This window comes from Dicentrarchus labrax, unplaced genomic scaffold, assembly GCF_905237075.1.
Source record: "Dicentrarchus labrax unplaced genomic scaffold, dlabrax2021, whole genome shotgun sequence".
NCBI classification, from domain to species: Eukaryota; Metazoa; Chordata; class Actinopteri; family Moronidae; genus Dicentrarchus; species Dicentrarchus labrax.
Window position 1 is genome coordinate 775,001 of NW_026136718.1, and position 22,500 is coordinate 797,500.

Consider the following 22,500-nt stretch of genomic DNA (forward strand, 5'->3'; position numbering starts at 1 on the left):
TTCAGTGATTCAAATAAAAATAAATCTGTCTATTAAACAGCCGATGAATGCAACCTTTAAGTATGTCTGTAGATTTCTAAGTCCACTTGAGGCCATAAACTGAGAGAGATAAAAGCTTTTTCCTGTGAATCAGAGTTTGTACTCTGAGTTAAACATTAACTTAGCTTCAACCTGAACCGCTGATCTGCAGTCTGCTGTTAGTCTCCACTTGACCTCCGAAGCTTCAGCTTTAACTCTTGTTTGTTCGTCACAACTTTCTTTGTTTAGAGCGGAGAATCAGCGATGGGAAAACTTTGTGCAGTGACTTCCTGTTTGCTGCTGACGGTCTCAGCGGCGGCGGCCCAGACAGGTACGAGCTGTGCTGACAATAACTTTAAAATCACATTAAATCTACTGCTCAAACTCTATAATCCAATGAAAACTTATAAAAAAACATAGTCTTAGAGCTGCAACTAGCAATATTTCCACTATCTACCGATCTGTATGTTATTTTCTTGGTTCATCATTTTATAGAGTTGTAATTATTGCATAATGTGTCCAACCAACAGTCCATAACCAGAAAATGTTCAGTTTATTGCCTTATATAACAAAGACAAACATAAACCTTTCTCATTTGCGGAGCTAAAACTAGAAAATGCTCGACGTTTTTGTTTAAAAAAGAAAAAGAAAAAAGACAATGAATTGATCAACCTATTGTTTCACCAGAAGATTTTAATGATTGAGTGTTTAAAAGCTGATTAAATTCAAAACAAATATCGTAATGTCAGCGTAAATGAGCAGTTTACAGTCATCGGTTGGTAATTATAAAATGTATTTTTTAACAGAGGATATGGATGAGTGTACAAGGAAGCAGATTTCTCTTAATATCATGATTACGATCATAAAATGGAGACACACCTTCCAAAAACATTCTCCCTCACTATAAACCTTACATTTATTAAAGTGTTGTACTGATTTTGGAATTAAATGTGTTTTTCTATTGTATGCTACTTCTAATGTTGAAATATAACACTTCTTACTTTAATATATACATTGCATTATGAAGCAACACCACTTTAAAACCCCTAATTAATCCTTAATCCACCTCTGAAAATGTATTACTGTTAACCAAATAGCATTAAAATGATGATCATCAGTTATTATTATTAAAAAGATGAAAAGGGAAGATAATGAGTGCACAAGGAAATGAGTTCCTGGTAAGATCATTATTGGGGTCATAGTCTTCACTGAAGCCTGGACGTGGTGGAAATATACTCAAGTACTGTGCCTAAGTACTGAATTTGAGTATTTCATTTTGTGCTACTATAATCTACAACTACAATCCCTTAAAATACCTTCATTTCTCATTTGTCTGTAATAACACAGCAAACACCTTTATGTAAATGAAGGAGTTTGATTTGTTTTCTTTCCCTTCGTTTGTTCCTACGTTTGAATCAACAACCACTTTTGAAAAAAGCTTTCAGTTCACAAATGAAGTTTTAAGACGTTAATTTAGTCACTTAATGATCAGGTTTTATAAAGGGTTTCAGTTTATGATAGCTGCTGATTATTTACATCTGAGTTCATGTTAGCTGGTAAAATAGTTTGGTGGTTGTTAGCAGATCAGAGCCGATTAAGTTCCGGTTATTAAACCATTGATCAGCTCACACAGTGTAGATCAGGATAGCTAACAGTTCGGTTCAGCTGTTGCTCTGCTTCTGTTGGACAGAATATCTTCTGGAGTTAAAACTTTAAGGTTTATTATCATTTGTATAAAACAATTGTTTGTGTGACTAAAAAACGTATTTGGACGTTCGCTGACCTTTGACCTCTGTGTTTGTGTTGCAGCTCAGCCTCAGATCGAGCGTCTGCTGCCTCAGTGGCTCACCGGCATCATCGCCGTCTCCGCCTTCCTCTTCCTCGTCTTCGTCACTTTGCTGGTGAAAAAGGCCTGGTGTGAGAAACCCAGCAGGTCGGTCAGGGGGAAGACAAACGTATCTATGAATAAAAAGTATTATTATTAATTAATTAAGCACAATAGAAATCTGATGTAAAGTGACTGGTTACTTTTCTTTAACCCTGTAAAATATTGCTCTGAAATGATTTATCAATTCATCAATAATGTGTTTGTCCAGGCTTTAAAAAATATACATATACATATATTTCTGGTTTAGGTTGGTCGGACAAATCAAGACATCTGAAGACGTCATTTTACAATTTCAAGTTACAGACTAAATAAATGTATTAATCGAGGGAATAATCTGCAGTTATTGTTGATTATAGTTGTCGTTACAGACTTAAAATAAAGTAAGAAAAATGGTGGAAAATACAGAGAATCTTAATTTCCTGATATTTAAAAGAAATAATTGACTTGAAACCAATGTAGATAATGCAGTCCTAACAGAGTCTGTCTGCAGGAAGACCGCTGTGGAGTCAGAGTCCGACAGAGAAAATGAATTTGTTGTGACCAACGGAAACACCTACGAGACCAACCTGGACACGATCAGGTACGACTAGCAACCTTCACATTCTTCGTTCCACTGTGGAAATTACTGAAGACGCTCTATATTGTTTACTTTTATAGTTTGTACACTTCAATAAACTGGTACAACTACAGGAAACGTACAGGCAGCAGTTCAATCTGTGCTTTAATGTCATACAGTGGAGATTACTGCCAGTCACATATTAATTAAATCCAAGTATTAACTGAATCAAAAATCCAATATTAACTAACACTGATTAACAGAGGTGTGGACTCGAGCTACAGATTTGCTGACTGTAGACTCCGACTTGGACTTGAGCCTTTTGACGAGAAAATAGCTGATACCTTCCCCCGAGCCCAAAGATTAGAAAGTATTTAAAAAGCGTCCAACAAATCGGTTAATTTCCTCAATCAGCTTCTGTTCATTCCCAGCAATCAACACTTCAGATCCATTTAGTTTAAACCAGTTCACTCAGTATTTCTAAATGAAAACAGTTAACTGTTCAAACTGATACATTTCATCCTAAAAATCTTAATTTTGTGATATTTTATAGACAAAATAAAATGAAAAGAACTAACAGAGTCCATCTGTATGCAGGAGGAAGAGCACTGTGGAGTCAGCGAGAGAAAATGAATTTGAAAACACCTACGAGACCACCCTGGAGATGACCGGGTAGGACCTACATCACGACCAATCACATGAAAGATCCTCTGAGTTTAAACCAGTTCGACAGCATCCAGTCAGGTTGCAGGAGAGAACCACGAAGAACAAAGGGAAAAAGCAGAGAGAGGCAATGGTAGCATATTCATCGGTTATCAGAATTATATAATTTATACCATATATAATATTAATTTGGTCGACAGATAGTCGGTGTTGGATTGAAGAGATCCTGAACGGGTAGATTGCGAGCTGCCCACAGAGCTCCATGCTGCGTTGTGCTCTACATTAATCTCACAGCTGTAGTTAACTGGTTAAACATATTTCACTTTATAAAATATTGCTCTGAAATGATTATTAATCAATTAATCCTTTGACAGGAAATCAATCAGCATCCATTAATTGAATCAGCCGATATATTAACCAGTAGAGCAGCGACTGTAGTGTTTGGGACATTTTACGTATCTTTGATATTTCTCTGCTGATATTTACTGTTACTGGAGTTCTGGGACGAGATTATAGAGTCACTGCAGGAAGTTGTGATCTCAACAATTCAACAAATCCTGGTGAATTCTGTGTGACCTTATTGTTGGTTTTGATTTGTTATTTAAAGACGTCATTTTGAGATTGAGTAAATAATCAGATGAGTAATGATATATAATGATAATTATAGTAGTTAAAGTCCTAAACTAAAAGGAAATGCTGAAAGTCCCAATATTGAAATAACTTTATAGACCCTCTCTTTCTGTCAGGTCTAAATCAGAATCAGAATCACTTTATTGACCAGGTGTGTGCACACATACAATGAATTTGACTCCAGTTTTACCTTGTTCTCAATGTACAAACATAGACTAACAGTATCAATAGACATAAACTAATATGTACAGTAATACGTGTATATCAGCAAACAAAAAGCATTTGTAGACAGTAGAGCAGTGCTGATGTTTCTGAGGGTTGTGTTGACGGTGCAGTGCCGCTGTTCCAAAAAAAAAACCGTAACCCCAAACCCCAAAAAAAAAAACCCCTTTTTTTTTCTTAAATTTTTGTTAACATGTGTGTTATTACCATTATGGATAGTAATTGATCGGATTTTATCGATACCATTATCGACTCCGCTGAAGATATTAAGGTCAAAGAATTCCAGGGAGAGTGTATTATTTGGATAAATGGGCCTTCGGAGCAGTACACTGTTCTTTAAATAATGGGCCGTCGGACAAATGGGACATTTATCGGACTATTGGGGTTTGGGAATAATGGGTCGTTTGGTGTCAACTCTCAGATCTCAGCTACGCCTGTGGATAAAAACAAGAGCTGAGTCAAATGATTAATTTGCTCTTAAAATCTCAATTCTCTGATATTTTATGGACCAAATCAAATAATTGACTCAGAATTAAACAATGGATAGATTTGAATAAATAAATGATTATTAATGCAGTCTAACAGAGTCCATCTGTATGCAGGAGGAAGAGCACTGTGGAGTCAACTGGAGAAAATGAATTCGGAAACACCTACGAGACCACCCTGGAGATGGTCAGGTAGGACCGACATCACGACCAATCACATGGAAGAATTGTCACATTTAAGGACAATAATCGAATAATATTTTCACCCTGACAGAAGAAAAAGAAACTGTACTATTTGCTGGAATTTGCATTTAATAATTTCTGTTTGTCCATCAGGAGCAAAGAAGACCCAAACGCCTTCGACAACCTGGCGTTCGGCAGCGCTGACGATAAGGTTACGTCCATGTGACCGTCCTGAACTGATCCTATTGGATGCCTTAACGCCGTCGGCACCAAATCTGGACGGAGACAAAACACACAGAAAATTCTTTTTTACAGATGATGTTTCTTTGTGTTAATATTATCTTTGTTTAGTTGTACCTGTTGTCCCAGGCAGGTGGAGCTTACGATGAGGAACTTCAGATATCATCCATGTTGAAAATGCAGCAAAATTAATTTAGCAGAACTATAACATTATATTGATTATTAATCTTTTGTCACCTGATCGGAGGCTTAAACTAGATCAATATGTGTGTGCCTGTATTTTTCTGACTTTGTAAAAGGTCTCCAGTCACAGACTGAGATCAGTGAACAGGAGGAAAAGCAGCTGTCGGTCCTGTGATCTGATTAATAAGTTATCTTTTCTAACAAACTGCTGTGTCGTCTCTCATTACTGATCAATGAAAGAATAACTGCCATTAATAATTAAACACAACGACAGAAAAGTCTCATTTTCCAGAAAACAGATGGTGACCTCTGACCTGTGGTTCCTGAGTCGGTCTGATGACGTTCAAACAGATTACAGTTCAAAAAGAGTCCAGCGAGGTCGATTGTGCTCTCTTTAATTCATTTTAATAAAACACAGCTCCAACAGACAAGATCAATAATCAGAAGAGACAGAACGATCATTCACAATATCAGAGCCACCATGGAGGCTCTTTGGATCAATATCAGTGAAATGGGATCAAACTGAGCTGCAGGTTTTAGGGTTTCAAAGTCTGAGTGTTTAGTTTACAATAATGAAATAGTAGCATTAGAGTGTGATTGATGAATCAGCCGATATATAGACCAGTAGAGCAGCGACTGCAGTGTTTGGGACATTTTACGTATCTTTGATATTTCTCTGCTAATATTTACTGTTACTGAAGTTCTGGGACAAGATTATAGAGTCACTGCAGGAAGTTGTGATCTCAACAATTCAACAAATCCTGGTAAATTCTGTGTGACCTTATTGTTGGTAGGACAAAACATCTAAAAACGTCATTCAGTCAACAGTTGATTGAGTCAATAATTGGCTCAGTATTTGATAATTAATAGTTTAACTGTAACGGATAATAAGATTTCACTGACAATAAAATACATTTACAATTATGTTGTCATAAACAGAACTAATCTTCAAAAGAGAACCTAAATCCAGACTCAGGTCCAGGTCCAGGTGGAGCAGTCTCAGTGTGTCTGCAGAGACTGTAGTTCAGATACACTGATGATACTCTGTCACATGATCCAGAGGAACACATATGGAGCTGATCTCAGAGCAGTTCAGACTGCAGCACTGAGAGTCAGAATCCTCTGTCAGTCACTGCTGGATAAAGCTCTCCTCTCCACTCTACCTCCCAGTAACATGGCCCAGTCAGAGCTGATGCTGCTGCTTCAACCTCTCTGGATCATCAGGACACAGCGGATCCTCCAACACAACCTCCTTCCTCACCACTCACAGTCTGACTGAGATCACCACCTCCATCTGAGGAGAGAAGGAGACAGAGGACAGCAGAGATAAATCAGTGTTTACAGAGACTCCCTCCATCAGCACATCCAGTATAAAGAGCAGCAGGGACTGAACACATCATTACTGCAGAAACAGAGAGACATTCACTGCCCACTGGAATGATGCATTTACTGCTGTTAGGGTTCAAAGCTGATAAAAACCACAGTCTCAGTCACATTTGAATGTTTCATCTGAAATCTTACAGGACAAATGTGTAAATATTCAAACTATTTGGACAAACAAGAGACAAATGGACAGATATATATCTGATGTTAAAGGTCCTACATGTTCATACAAAGACTGAACAGCAACACATCAGCTGTGGGTACTGGACTCCAGCAGAGGTCCTGGTCTGTACAAAGACCACATGGTCACTAAATGTAATGATGCTTGTTTGCAGGCTTCAGTCAGACTGATCTCAGAGCTGTGACAAAGACCAACTGATCAGTTGTTTAGTGTAGAAATGAGAGAACAAACAGTGTGAGATCAGACTGGATGAATGAGGACCACTGTCTCTATACATCTTGTAATGCTGTCAGCTGGAATCCAGCTTTATTTCCTGAACACATGAACACAACAACAACAGTCGTCTTCACATCAACTCAAACACATGATCACAACAAGCTTCTGGCTCTCTGATTGGCTGACTGTTCTCTCTCTGTCTGTCTGTCTGTCCAATCCTGAAGCCTGTCCCCATTCTCCTCTCACAGCTTCACTGAGGAAAGCAGCAAATACTGGATCTGTGTTTAGTCCAAGACTGCTGGAACCAGCATGGACTGACTCAGACCCTCTACTGACCTCAGAGTCTGCAGTCTACAGTGTGGACTCTCCACAAGATCAGACAGCAGCTTCACATCTGAATCCTTCAGGTTGTTGTCACTCAGCTCCAGCTCTCTCAGATGGGAGGGGTTGGACTTCAGAGCTGAGACCAGATAATCACAGCTGATCTCTGACAAACTGCACCAACTCAATCTGAATAAAGAATAAAAGATGTGAGTTTAGAAGACAATGTTCCTGCTTGAAATCATTCAGTGTTTAATAATCTGTTCAGAGCTGAAGAAGGTTTACAATGTACAAGTTTAGAAAATGGAAACTCCAAACACCTGAACCCAACAGGATGCAGGTTGCAAACTGTAAAATACAAAGAGGTGAAAAAGAGCTCTCATTAATATTAATGACAACGTGCTGCTGCTTCAATAAAGACGTAGTGACTTCAGCTCTTAACCTCTGCCATTAGGGATTTAACAACACACTCAACCTGAGATTGAAGATGAATTATAACAACGACCAGGTAGAACTGTGATGTGCCATCAACCCGACTCTCCACACATCGCTGTATCACTACTGCACTCATTTCATTCATCAGACAGACTAATGTTTTTGTTCCATTTCAAACCATAGATCTTCATCAGCACAGTCGTCTTCATCAGCACACTCATCTCCATCACCATAGTCATCTTCATCAGCCCACAGACTGACTGTGAGCTTCATCCTCAATCAGCTTAATAACTGGATCAAATGTGAGCGAGCAAAGTTCTCTGAATCTGAAATGTAACCTGGTTCCAACCTTTGTCCTTCAGGGAGCTCTTTTCTATCATTAAATAAACCGACTCAGTGACAGATTTTATATATATTTCATACTCTATTGATCAGAATCAATAACAGCAGAGAACAGCTGATCAACCGATCAATGAACCCAAATAGTGAACTCCACCACTGCAGGAAGTTTGATTATTTCCTGTGAATACTGATCACAGATGAGTTTTCCTGATATTTTCATTCTCTGTCTGTATTCTGTATTTTTATCATTTTAATCAGACTTAATTTGTTTTTTTGACAGATTCACTGAGTCAGTCTTCTAGCCAGTAAAGTGGTGAAAACTATTACATCCTTTTGGGATACAGAGAAAGAGGACAAGGAGCCCCCGAAGAGAGCACCGAGAAGGTTAGGGTCGAGCTTTCGGCCCAGTATTTCAGACAGAGGATTAAATACCCAGAAGTGAAGCTAGGATGGACAGAGCCAGAGCATGTGTCTAAGGTTAGCAGGGGCCTGATGACACCACCACAAGTCAGAGAGACATCATTGTATATCTTAGCTAGGCGAGCCTTGGTAAAATAAGTGTGATGCACTACACTGTATCAAACAGGCTATATCAAGAATGTATAAATCTTTAAAGGATTTAACACCTCATTTAACACCACACAGAAAATACACCTTCTACTAAAGAAGGGGAAAATGGATGATTGGAAAGACTTCACAATTACATTATCTGTGAGTGAGGACCCGCTCCCTCTGTAGATAAAAGCTATTCATTCAAAGTTAACAAACATCAGATAATTATAAACTAATGAAAACATACCTAAAAATATTATTTTACATTTCTGACAATAGATCCTCATAAATGTTACACACTGGAGCTTTAATATAAAAAAAGTTATAAAAGACATTTTTCCTGTAAATGCGTTCAACTTCTTTACATTTTTTAAATAAAGATTTGTCTATTTAAAGATAATTTCTAAGATAAATCCTACAGTTTTACATTACAGTACAGTACACCAATCCAAATTGAGTACAAACTGAATTCTGAGTTATTAAATTTGGTAGATACAAACACATAAACTGACCTCAGAGTCTCCAGTTTACAATGTGGACTCTCCAGTCTAGCAGAAAGAAGCTTCACTCCTGAATCCTTCAGGGTTGTTGACACTCAGGTCCAGTTCTCTCAGATTGGAGGGGTTGAGAGACCGGAACTTCACAGTGAGTCTCTGAGAGCTTATGACCAGAACGTCTGTGAATACAGACAAATAATCACCAACTGCCCCCAACAGGTAACGATGTATCCCCAAAAACAGGAATCTTAACAAATGTAAAATCAGATATACACTTAGACTGTTTTTCTGTTTTTTCTGTAATTTGAAATCCTCCTCCTCACCTATAAAGCTCTTCATGGTCAGGCCCCTTCATATCTTAAAGAGCTCATAGTACCCTATTACCCCTCTAGAACACTACGTTCTCTGAATGCTGGGCTACTTGTGGTTCCTATAGTCTCTAAAAGTAGAACAGGAGCCAGAGCCTTCAGTTACCAAGCTCCTCTCCTGTGGAACCAGCTTCCAGTTGTGGTTCGGGAGGCAGACACCCTCACCACATTCAAGAGTAGGCTTAAGACATTCCTCTTTGATAAAGCTTATAGTTAGGGCTGGATCAGGTGAGTCCTGAACCATCCCTTAGTTATGCTGCTATAGGCCTAGACTATCGGGGGATTTCCCATGGTGCACTGAGCTCCTCTCTTCCTCTCCCTCTTTTTCTTTACCCTCCCAAAGTTTTTCAGCTGGATTTGTATTAAACCTCCACCCAAACAAAGATAGTTAGAAGACAATAGAAGATACTTCATGATGCTCCAATATACCGGTAAGTTCGCTGCATACAACAACGAACATTGTCTTCTAAAGAACGGACCAAGGCGACCAGCATCGGGATCACAAGGAGTGAGTCCCTAAAGTAAGGCTGACATTCTTGGCAGATTTAGTTAAACAGTTAAATAGACACTAAATCATTGATCAGTGTATTCTATGTTTTGATCATTGTGTGATGATTTGTTACTTTCATTTGATTGATTGTACATTTGAGCACTGCTTGTTGGCGGGTATAGTGAATGCTATTGGGAGTTTTAACTGTATGAAACTGAGTTTTACAGGACTGATCGCTCAGTCTTGCTATTGGGAGTGATTTCATAGCAGTTAAAGGTCCCGCACGCCTCTCCTATTTCCACGCTATTTCTCTTTCTCTCGCTCTCTTTTCCTCCACTGACTTAGGAACCTACACACACGTAGAGTGACTATCACCGTGGTTCAGAGCCGTTCAGGCCGGTGTTGTTAAACTCTCCCGTCTGTTCCACTAACTCCGTTGTGTGTATTCTCGCTTCCCCTCACGTGGTCTCGGTCCCAAGACCTCCATTCACCACACCCTCTCTCTCCTTTGTTAACTGTGGTTTGCTTCAGGACCCCTGCAGGGTCTGAGACCGCCATCTTTCCCCTTTTGTTACATTCACACCTACACACGTGCACAGGTGCACACACACTTGTATATAGTCTCCACTACTTATTAGGACTTTTGTTTTATGTTTTTGGCTCTATTTTGTGGAATTGATTGTATATTTAGCGTTGCTATGATATAATAAATTCTGTTATATTTGACCAGAAGTGCCTTTTGGTTGTTTTTGCCTAAATGTTGTGCGGAAATCAGCCTCAGCTACGCAAGGAACTCTAAAGCGTTCCTTCAGCCTGTTTTGTTACCTTCTTAGAGTCACAACCTCACTGTAATCAGATTACAGTTGGATTTGTGGCCTGAGAATTGTTACTTATACCATTTTATTTTGATTATTTAATTGTTAATTAAAGGGTCATAATTTATGCTAGATGAGACTTTGATCAATAGACCTTCTATCATTTCCCTCTGTTTAGAGGGTAGTTCCCGAGGACTTTAATTAAGTTTAAAGACAGTTTATTGATCCAAACAACTTGTTGCACCTACAATAATTGATATAATTATCAATAATCAATATCTATTGATAACTTATTCAATAAGCACGTTTAACACTAGTTTAAGAAAAAGTTTATGGTGTAAAAGATTTATACAGTGCATGTGTGTATGTTTACTAATACTGATGCCTTCAGCTTTAAGTTGCTTTATAATGTTAACACATCTGGACTCACAGAGCCTTTCTGCAGTTCCTCACAGCTGGAATCAGTCTCCGTCGTCCCTCCTCTGATGTGTTGTACTTCTGCAGGTCAAACTCACCCAGAACCTCCTCTGACATCTGCAGCATGTAGGCCAGAGCTGAGCAGTGGAACAAAGAGAGTTCCTTCTTTGATCTGTTCTCTGACTTCAGGAACTCTTGGATCTCCTGATGGACTGAGTGGTCGTTCATCTCCATCAGACAGTGGAAGATGTTGATGCTTCTGTCAGGAGAGATATCAGCACTGTTCATCTTCTTCAGGTTGTTGATGGCTCTCTTGAATCTTGTCTGTCTGACCCAGCAGGCCTCCTAAGAGTCTCTGGTTGGACTCCAGAGAGAGGCCATGAAGGAAAGCGAACAAACAGGTCCAGATGGCCATTTTTACTTTTCAGGGATTTCATCATTGCTTCCCTCAGGAAGACATCCAGAGTTGAATTAACATATTTTTGACCCAAGAAAGTCTTCAGTTCTGTTTTCTTACTGTTGGTGTAACAGTGGAACATGTAGACTGCAGCCAGAAACTCCTGAATGCTCAGATGAACAAAGCAGTAGACTGTTTTCTGGAAAATCACACTCTCTCTTTTGAAGATCTCTGTACAAACTCACACAGAGGCCTCTCTGACATCAAGACCACACTTCTTCAGGTCTTCTTGGTACAACATGATGTTTCCTTTCTGCTGCTGTTCAAACGCCAGCCTCCCGCAGCTTCAGAAGAACCTTCCTGTCAGCCTCCATCAGCTCCTGTGGACTCTTCTTACGTCCCACATCATACTTCTGCTTCTTCCTCTTTGTCTGAACCAGCAGGAAGTGTGAGTACAGGTCAGTCAGGGTCTTGGGCAGCTCTCCTCTCTGGTCTGTAGTCAACATGTAGCAGTGATCCAGCAGAAGACTGGGATTAGACACATGATGTGGAGGCTCCTGGAGGTCTTGATGTGTGAGATGATCCTGTTGGACAGATCTTCATCACTGACTCTCCTCCTGAAGTACTCCTCCTTCTGGGCGTCAGTGAAGCCTCGTACTTCTGTTACCCTGTCAACACATTTAGGAGGAATCTGATTGGCTGCTGCAGGTCTGGAAGTTATCCAGACGAGAGCCGAGGGAAGCAGATTCCCCTTGATGAGGTTTGTCAACAGCACGTTGACTGAAGACTTCTGTGTGACGTCAGACACAACCTCATTGTTGTGGAAATCCAGTGAAAGTCTGCTTTCATCCAGGCCGTCAAAGATGAACAAAAGTTTACAGACAGTGAGCTGCTCTGCTGTGACCTTCTGTAATGTTGGATGGAAAACATGGAGCAGTCTGAGAAGACTGTACTGCTCATCTTTGATCAGGTTCAGCTCCCTGAACGAAAGCAGAACCACCAGACTGACATCTTGGTTCTCCAAAGCCTTCTGCCCAGTCCAGAGTGAACTTCTGCACTGAGAAGGTTTTTCCAACGCCAGCGACACCGTTCGTCAGAACCACTCTGATGTGTCTCTGTTGGTCAGGTAAGGCTTTAAAGATGTCGTGGCACCTGATTGGAGCGTCATGGAGGCTCTTCCTCTTGGAAGCTGTCTCAAGCTGTCTCACTTCATGTTGGGTATTAACCTCTTCACTCTGTCCCTCTGTGATGTAGAGCTCAGTGTAGATCCTGTTGAGGAGGGTTCCCCTTCCTGGTTCATCAGTTCCTTCAGACACATATTTACATCTCGTCTTCAGACTGATCTTATGCTGATCTAAAACCTTCTGCAGACCAGCATTCACTAAAAAGAGAAAACAAACAAATTTTGACAATCTGCTGATTCATTTCATTACCAATATAAAAACAATCAATAAAATAGCCACAAGCAGCAAATGAGCAGATATCTGCCACATTGTTGACCACCTGAGGACTCGAACCCTGGACCTTTGTATCTCCAGGGAAGGTGAGTTAAGGACTGTGCCACTATGGGGAGACCTTGTTTCTAAACAACTTCTCACTACTTGTTTGAATTCAGCTTTCAGTCTGTAATGAAACTATTGTTCCTTTTATTTCAACTCTCCTGCTTTCATGGACACTAATTAACTGATTTTCTGTCTTATTAAACATTTACTGATCAGCCTGTAGTTTGTTATTAATACAAACTCAACACTTCCTGCAGTACTTCAAAGTAAAAGTTTGTTCTTCACCTTCAGGAACAATATACGGGGAGAGAATCTGAACTCAAAGGTCCACTTACTAATGATTCAAAGCTTTCAACTGGAGCTCTCAATCATTAGTAAGTGGACCTTTGAGCTGAAAATGTCCTCAGCATATTTTACAGAAGTAGTTCATTAAAGAGCAAACTGTCACACACAGAATCAGAACAGCTGATCTGAGGAAGAGCCAAACTAATAAATACATTTCAAACGGTTTCTTTCAGATTTTAATTTCAGGTCTTTTGAACCAGGAAAAATAGGAATAGTTTTCTTTAGTCTCATTATAAATACCAATATTTTAGCAGAACAATTTGTCTTCATCCTCAAAACATCATCATCATCAGGTCAGTTACAGTAAAAACAGTCTCTTACTGTGAGTCTGAGGGTCCAGTTTCTTTACTGAACTGTACAGGAAGATCTTTGGACCGGTCACTCTTCATAGACAGACAGCTGGACACTGGAGACTCTGCCCTCTGTCTGTTGGTCTGAACTCTGCAAACACCAACATGTTTATATTCATATCGCCTGAATCCTTGATACATTTTTAGATGACAAAGTCATTCAGGGAGAAGAATCCACAAACAAACATGGCATTGTCAGAGGAAACTGAGTCATATAAATTATGGCTGCACAATTTGGAGAAAAGGTCATACTACACAACTAAACAAAGTAAATAGAATAATTAATATGAAAAATACAACTTCTCATTAAAAAAGGACATTTTGAATGTCCAACATTTGGACAAATAAGCTTGGTTGTAACATATTAATTATTAAGTCACACATATGGCATTACACTTATAAACACGTGTAATTGTGTTTTGTTTGGTTTATACGCTGACTGTCAGTTGTCTCTTTACTCATCAGGGTTTAACTTTCCTGCAGTCATCATTTTGTTCAGTTCAGAGTGGCGAGGCTTCAGCGCCCCCCAGAGGCTCAGAGCAGAGAACAATGTTAATTTTTCCCACTTTTGAAAGCTAATTTCATATATTTGGCGATTTTTTAAATCATTCACGTTTGGCGTTAATAACACGGTTTTCTTTCTCACAGAAACTCAGAGATCATATTTTTTTTTGCTTTGCACAGACTTTAATTAAATTGAAACCTTTCACGGTTTAATCGCACAGTGAGTTGTCACGATTGCAATTAGATTAATAATTCAGCCCTAATACAAATTACTTAGTATCTTACTGTGATTCTGAGGGTCCAGGTTCAGTTCTGAAGCGTATAGGAATATCTTTGGACCAGTTACTCTTTATAGACAGACAGCTGGACACTGGAGACTCTGCTCTGTCCTCCTCTTCCTCCACACAAACACTCATCTTCTGATCTGAAGTCAGTCTGAGAGTCAAACAGTAACACTGACTGTGAGCTCAGAGCACAAGAATCAGGAAACAACAAGTCTGTACACATCATCTGCACTGTATCTGTGAGTAAGAGCATATTTATATTATTTATATTTAACTGTTTTGTATGGAGCCCCTAAAGGGACATGCACACTAGAAACGTTTCATTTTTTTTCTTTTTTTTGCATTGAACAATGAAATATACACATTTGTTTAAAGTAGGAAAAAATATATTAAATATATTGACAAAATGGCAGCATTAAAAATACCACATCTGCAGCAACTTCTTTCTTTTTTAATCAGTTAATTTATGTTAATAGAATGTGTGTATTTGCACAGATTATGTAAGTAACAGTGTATTTATATTATTTGTAATAGAGAGAAGAGAGAGAGAGAAACCAACTGTGGTTATTGGCAGCTCAACAGTTAAATGTATCCCTGGGGCCAGAGCGGGCGACATTGAATCCTATCTAAAACTGCTGACTAAAGATAAACGTAAATACAGTAAGATTGTTATCCACGTCGGCGGTAATGACACCCGTTTACGCCAATCGGAGGTCACTAAGATTAATGTGGAGTCGGTGTGTAACTATGCTAAGACAATGTCGGACTCCGTAGTTTTCTCTGGACCCCTCCCCAATCTGACCAGTGATGACATGTATAGCCGCATGTCGTCATTCCACCGCTGGCTGTCGAGGGGGTGTCCAGCAAACGATGTGGGCTTCATTGATAACTGGAAGCCTTTTTGGGGAAAACCTGGTCTGATTAGGAGAGACGGCATCCATCCCACTTTGGATGGAGCGGCTCTCTTATCTAGCAATATGGCGAAGTTTATTTCTAAAACCTGACAGTCCAGAGTTAGGACCAGGAAGCAGAGCTGCTGTCTTACACTCTTCTCTGCGCTTTCTTTAGAACAGTCACCCACCCAAAACCCCATAGAGACTGTGTCTGTCCCCTGACCACCTAAATTATTTAAACTATTAAAAACAAGAGGAGTCAACTTAAAAATCATAAATTAAAACCAACTCCTCAAGCACAAAATAAGAGAATGAAATGTGGACTGTTAAATATCAGGTCTCTGTCCTCTAAAGCTGTTTTAGTGAATGAATTAATATCAGATTATGATATTGATTTACTTTGTCTTACTGAGACCTGGTTGTCCCACGAGGAGTATGTTAGCCTAAATGGCTCAACAGCACCCCCTACAAAACTTTGAAAAGCAGCCCCGCTGTCCAGTTGGACCGGCATGTATGACAATCTTCAGGCTTATGTATGATGTTAACATGTACAAAAAGCTCCAACAGGAAGTCGGCCATATTGAATTTAATGTTCAAATATTGGCACCATTTCTGCCATTTCCAGGTCTTATGTTACAAACTACTTCCAGAGAATTAATCGGTGAGTAGACTAAAGAAGTTCATGAAAAAAAAAAATCTAAATCTAATCCTAAGCCTTCTTTAACATTTTGGCACGGCCTCAATCATTTTGCCATCAACAAAATTAATATTGTAACTAATTACATTTTGGGGGTAACTGCAATATTATTACTGACATTTATTAGTAATTAGTTACACTACTAGTTACAAGGGAAAGTAATGATATTATTGTAACATTATTACTCGTAATGCCTTACTGTACGGAGGATAACCTGAACACCAAATATGCAAAAGAAAAGAAAAAAGAAATACCAATAAGATGATTTTTATTCTATACAACAACAGATTGATTTAACCTTAGAAAGAAAATGGAAGATTTTTGTCCAATGTGTCCTTAACTCTGTACATTCTTTAAGAAAAACTTTCTTAACAAGCTTTTCATGAAGTAAATTCAGGTAGTAGTTTACAGACCATTTTCATAGCTGAAAGGCAGAAATTGAAATGTACTGTGATGTATTTTAATAAAATCCCAATAATCTCCTTTTATACTAAATATAGCTGTAATCTGATTACGTCTTTTTATTCTGACGACATGGATTAAAGTTCCTTTGTTTTTGGTATCCTGAAGTTAGATGTAACCTGTTACTCCTGAAGCCTGGAGGTATTTTTGTGGTCCAACCTGAAGTTAGTGTTGTCTAAAAGTGATTTTTCCATTGGATTTCAGATTATTTTAACCTTGGTGATACTACAGGATTCAGCAGGACGAAGACTAAAGAGAAAGACAGAAGCAGTGGAAGGCAAAGATACTGCAGGAAGTGAATTTAAATCAAAAATCCTAATCAGTCCAATGTGAACACACAGACATGAAACACACATTTATATCTCTGATGTCCGCCCACAATAAACGTCCATAAATCCACTTAGAAATCATTGAAAAAACACACTGCAGAACTTGCCTGAGAATCATCACGTTTTTAAGTTTTCTTCAGTATCGAAGTAATCCAGTGATAGTTGTCCGTACATCTATGGGTTCCCTGCAAACAGGAGCTGCTAACAGCTAATTCGGCTAATTTGAGATGCAAACAAATCCAGTTACAACGGCACATTTGAGCAGGTTTTTTTTGATAAGTAATTTCTCTCAAAGAGTGGCAATTCATTATTCATTTATTGTGCTCTGACTAAAAGATTCAACTGAACACTAACTGTATTTTCTCTATAAATACAACCAAATGACAGTTCTTTCCAGGTAACGTGAGGAAATGATGTAAAATAAAGTGCAGCCCCAGCTGGTTTTTGACTCCTGTGTGAAGGCAAACAGAAGCTGCAGGGTTTCCATTGTGATTTCTGACAAAACATAAAACAACGCAACAAAAAAGACATTGTTAATTTCCAGCAATCAAAAAATAAATTACAGTTCTTCTGTGACATCTACAAATAAAGTACCAAAAATGAAGACAGTAATTATGGCAACAAAAAGCTGAACATGAAGTATTTTGCACTTGATTGATATGTATAAAGTACAGGAAGCTCAACAGATCATTTCCTCAGAAACAAACTGTTCTAAATAGTTTTAATTAACCTAAATATCTGAACAGAGTACTGTGGTATCGAACTTAACGTTAGCAAAACTCTGCTGACGCACAACTACCGTCACATTGTAAAATATAAGAAAGCAACAGTCCGACGTTTTATTAAATCCTCTTGTTCTCCAGATAATGTTTGTTAGCATTTCATCAAATCCGCTCCCTGAATCTGAAACCGAATACAGAATAAACAGAATAAACAGAATAGAGAATAAACAGAATAGAGAATAAACAGAATAAACAGAATAGAGAATAAACAGAATAAACAGAATAAACAGAATACAGAATAAACAGAATAGAGAATAAACAGAATAAACAGAATAAACAGAATACAGAATAAACAGAATAGAGAATAAACAGAATAAACAGAATAAACAGAATACAGAATAAACAGAATAGAGAATAAACAGAATAAACAGAATAAACAGAATACAGAATAAACAGAATAGAGAATAAACAGAATAAACAGAATAAACAGAATAGAGAATAAACAGAATACAGAATAAACAGAATACAGAATAAACAGAATAGAGAATAAACAGAATAAACAGAATAAACAGAATAGAGAATAAACAGAATACAGAATAAACAGAATAGAGAATAAACAGAATAAACAGAATAGAGAATAAACAGAATAGAGAAATTAAACCTGCAATCAGCTTTTATTGGTTGAGAGAGTGTTAGGTTTTTAAATTAGTCTCGTTCTACTTGATAAATTGTGTTTAATAATGATTAAAATCTGGAAGATTCTTTTTCACAAAACACCTCAAATGATTAAAAACGGACTCAATGAGTAACCGTCCATTAGCTTAGCATAAACACTGATAGCTGTGAATTATTTCTCCAGAAATAAAACTACATTTGACAAGATTTCTATCTTTTGAGCCTTTTGAAAAGATTTAAATTTTGGATGTTATGCTAGCTTGTGACGCTACAGTGACTTCCAGTTTATATTATTGGATGCTCTCGATTGGACGGCGCTAACAGATGTTTCCTAGCAACCAATCATAGTTTACAGTTAGCAGCTAACTCAGGACGGACTTACAAAGAGCTGCTGTAGCTCAACGGCCTCAGCTTATAAAAGTGAGGACAGATCTAAGGTTAAAGATCTTTTAGCTTTGGCGCTTAGTGAATTTAAATATTGCCAAAATAAAAGTGACTCCATCAGAGGACAAAGACAAAGGTCTGTTTGACTACAAAGACTAGAATCAGGGGAAACGGTTCTAACCTTTCCAACAACTTCAACTCTGTCTGATTTACATGTTGAGTCTTTTTTTTATTGATGAGTTGTAAAAATATGAAAATGTAAAAGGAAACTTTAGCAACTGTTAGCACCGGAGCTAAAGTCCTTACGACACTGAGTACCTTTGTTCCTTTAATTAACGTACTAATTTACGGTATTTTCAATAGACCTTCTTCACGGTATCATTGGTAACACCTGTGTTTACCCTACTATTGCTGTGAAAAAGCTCAATTAAGATATTTAGAACGGCTTTCTACATTTTCAACCCTTTAATCTGTAACAAAGACGTCCTTAATTTCCACCCTAACAGATTCAGTTGTGCGTGTTAAATGACACATTTAAGGTGTTTCTGCCCAATAAAAAACCCTTAATCCGAGCACTAAATAATATATAATAATAACACCTTAATACATTACAAACACTTGTGGGGTTGTTGGTTTGAGTCCGTCCTACCTCTAGCACGTTAGCATACAAGATAATAACAACTTGAACATGAACGTACTTCCATGCTAAAGACTTGACAAATAAAATAAATCCGACCGGTTTGGAGTCGTTTAAAAGGTGTTGTTCTCTTCAAGGAGCTAGGCTAACAGTTTCCCCCTGCTTCCAGTCTTTGTGCTAAGCTAGGCTAACACGCCGTGGAGAAGAGGGAGAACGAGAGAGAAATGTCGCTCTGTTGCTTTTTATTCACGCCTGCTTCTAGAAAGTCTTTCTAATAAGACACAAACTTTTGTCTCCATGATAACAATCATGTGGAAGACACTGTATCTGTTGCCGGGGGCGACAGGGGGTCTCCAAGCCCACCCAGTCCTGAGAGTCATCTCCATGGAGACATGAGTTTATACAGTTTATATAATGTGTGTGTGTCGTATGGATTCATTCCTTTAATATCTGTTCTGTGTTCTCTGGACTGAATAATTATAAGAACTTAAGACCTCGTTAATAATATAGTAGATAATAATTCAGACTCTTTAACGAGCTGAATTATCTGATTAACAGAGATTTCATTTTGAACTTAAAGGAAACTTTTCCAAGTGTATCTCTATCATGAAGGAACATTTTAATTTTGTCTCTTATGGAATAAAGTTTGAATTAAAGCTATAATTCTGCTACTGCTAACCAGTTTTACCACAGAGGAGATGCTAAGCTAATGTGAGCAGCAGTGTCAGTGAACAGATCTTCCCTTTTTGTTCCTCTGCAATATTAACAGGTTGGATTTAAATGTCACTTCATTATGATTATTATGAACGAGGTTACGAGGTTTTGTCTAACGCCACCATGAGGTTGACAATTCTCAACAATCATTTGATGGATTTCCATTATATTTATATTTCTAAGATAAACTGTAATACATTTCAGGGCTGCAACTAAATATTATTTTACCCATCGAATCATCAGCCTCAGTTCAAGGTGAGATCTCCAAAGATGCTCAACTGTGATTGGAGCACAGCTCGGCGGGGGGCGGGGCTTAGGAAGGGTCAATTGAGGTGAAGAAAAAAGAAATGGCTCTTATTCTGAGGCTTTATGAAAACACAACTGTTCATTCATTCTGCTCATTAGATTGAGTATTTGTGGAATTAAACTGGTTTTGGTGGTGCTGGAAGAAAAGATAAACTGAATGTAAATATGTCACCATCCTCAGACCCAAACAAACACCAGAATACGAGCCCATCGGTTCTTCAGCTGCAGAACCTCTGTGGGTCAGACATCAGTTGTACTGGTTACTGGCTCTCTTTTTTTGCATGTTGGGAAGTTCAGTTCATGATCCATAACGATGATATGTAGTCCAAGAGTCTGTCATTTATCTGATCGAGTCCCAGGAGCACGTGTGTGCAGGTGTGTGCATGCAGGTGTGTGTGTGTGTGTGTGTGTGTGTGTGTGTTATGACAGGATGTCCAGTGTGACGTTTCCTCTCTGTTTCTTCAGGATGGCGACCGCCTGCTCGTGTGTCGCTCCCTGCAGACTCTCTCCGTTCACCGACAGGATCTGGTCACCTCGTTTCAGACGCCCGTCCACCGCCGCCGCGCCCTGAAACACACACCAACACGCTGTGGTGCTGCTAACGATCCATTTTTAACCAACAATACGTCCACATCCACGCAGTGAGGCTCTAATGTTCATTCAACACCAGAATGCAGCAGCACTACAGTTCAAACTCTAGTTTCATCATCACTACATTAAAAGTTCTTACGTAGAGATTAGTTGTTAGAAATATTCACACACACTAACTGACAAAGCTAGTTTTGTCAGTTAGGTTTGGGTAAAAGAGAACTTGATAAATGCTGTGAAAGATGTGTGTGTGTGTGTGTGTACAGAGAGTCAGGACCTGGTTAGCCTAGCTTAGCATAAAGACTGGAAGCAGGTGGAAACAGCTAGCCTGGTTCTGACCTTGCTGAAGACGGTCTTCACGTAGATGGGGAGGTCTCCGTGTGGACTGCCGAATCCTCCAACGATGCTGAAGCCGAGTCCCTCAGAGCCTTTCTCCAGACTGATGCTGCGGGGCCGCGGACCCCTGAGCAGGAGGGGGGGGTCAGATCCAGGTGAACATCACCTGTCATTACATATACTTGTGTGTGTGTGTGTGTGTGTGTGTGTGTGTGTGTGTGTGTGTGTGTGTGTGTGTGTGTGCACTCACTCTGGCTCTGCTGTGTGTGTGTCCGTGTTGGCTGTCAGACTGCAGCTGCTGGACAGACTCTCTACCTGAGTGGCGATGGCGCTGATGTTGGTGTCCGCTACCACCTGAGCACACACACACACACACACACACACACACACACACACACACACACACACACACACACACACTAACTTACTATTCATACATATCTAGTGTGTTTCAACTGTACAGTCTGTGAGTTTTGTGTATGTGAGAAATGCCCCTGATGTAAATTAGATTAGCAAGAATCGATGGTGAATCCAGTGGTCAGACTGTAGAAGAACCCCCCCCACACACACACACACACACACACACACACACACACACACACACACACACACACACACACAGACCACTGCAGTACTGTACGCATTTATTCTGTTTAGTGAAGAACTGCTTTATAAGATTTACAGACGCAGAGATAGCAACATCCTCCTCCTCCTCCTCCTCCGCAGCAGCACGATACGGCCCGTTGTTAATATTTACTTTCTTTCTTTATTCTTCTTTTACTCAAACGTGAACCACAAACAGTCGCCTTTAGTGCCCCCTTCCCACTAAAGTAGTTTACTGTTGTACTCACCTGCAGGCTGATGATCCCGTAGCTGTTCTTCAGCATGGTGACGACCTCGCTGTGAGACAGACCGTCCACAGACTGACCGTTAATACTGACGATCCTGTCGCCCACCTGAACACACACACACACACACACACACACACACACACACACACACAATTCAGTTATATTATTATTATTCATTCACTCCCACACAGTCTCACATGCAACCGTACGTCTCTCAGTCTACCTTGAGTCGGTGTGTTTTGGCGGCGACTCCGTTGGCCTGAATCATGGCGATGAAGATGGGGATGTCACCCAGCGGGCTGCCCTTCCCCCCGGCTATACTCACCCCGAGGGAGTCACTGACACCCTGAGGGGAGGGAGAGGGAGGAAACAGAGAACACACTCACTAACCATCCAGAATAAAAGAGTTTACATGATGTATTAAAGAGCCTGAACTGAC

At 39.3% G+C, this 22,500-nt stretch overlaps 2 protein-coding genes and 1 long non-coding RNA gene across 11 annotated transcripts in view; 1 reads left to right on the forward strand and 2 right to left on the reverse strand.

Moving 5' to 3' along the window:
* pdzk1ip1 (PDZK1 interacting protein 1) overlaps positions 1-5,273 on the forward strand; it is an 11,113-nt gene extending 5,840 nt beyond the window's left edge. For 2 of the 6 annotated variants that reach the window (XM_051375677.1, XM_051375675.1), the window contains exons 2-7: positions 268-349; positions 1,828-1,990; positions 2,397-2,486; positions 3,060-3,134; positions 4,580-4,654; positions 4,799-5,273. In XM_051375677.1, coding sequence (XP_051231637.1) covers positions 283-349; positions 1,828-1,990; positions 2,397-2,486; positions 3,060-3,134; positions 4,580-4,654; positions 4,799-4,871 — 543 coding nt within the window. In that variant the 5' untranslated portion in view covers positions 268-282 and the 3' untranslated portion in view covers positions 4,872-5,273. Of the gene's footprint in view, positions 350-1,827; positions 1,991-2,396; positions 2,487-3,059; positions 3,135-4,579; positions 4,655-4,798 lie in introns of all 6 variants that reach the window. The other 4 variants (XM_051375676.1, XM_051375678.1, XM_051375679.1 and 1 more) reach the window with 4 other exon arrangements.
* A 1,637-nt stretch (positions 5,274-6,910) lies between these two features.
* On the reverse strand, positions 6,911-15,506 carry LOC127349784 (uncharacterized). Its single transcript, XR_007880390.1, has 5 exons — positions 14,469-15,506; positions 13,651-13,770; positions 11,099-12,863; positions 9,011-9,174; positions 6,911-7,358 (listed from the first exon to the last, which is right to left on the reverse strand). It is a non-coding gene; the product is annotated as an uncharacterized LOC127349784 (long non-coding RNA).
* Positions 15,507-17,145: 1,639 nt separating this feature from the next.
* Positions 17,146-22,500, reverse strand: part of patj (PATJ crumbs cell polarity complex component) — a 104,282-nt gene continuing 98,927 nt past the window's right edge. For 3 of the 4 annotated variants that reach the window (XM_051375587.1, XM_051375586.1, XM_051375585.1), the window contains 5 exons: positions 22,285-22,407; positions 22,062-22,166; positions 21,461-21,564; positions 21,214-21,337; positions 17,146-20,853 (listed from right to left, as the gene is read on the reverse strand). In XM_051375587.1, coding sequence (XP_051231547.1) covers positions 20,707-20,853; positions 21,214-21,337; positions 21,461-21,564; positions 22,062-22,166; positions 22,285-22,407 — 603 coding nt within the window. In that variant the 3' untranslated portion in view covers positions 17,146-20,706. Of the gene's footprint in view, positions 20,854-21,213; positions 21,338-21,460; positions 21,565-21,674; positions 21,754-22,061; positions 22,167-22,284; positions 22,408-22,500 lie in introns of those variants that run through there. The other variant, XM_051375588.1, reaches the window with a different exon arrangement.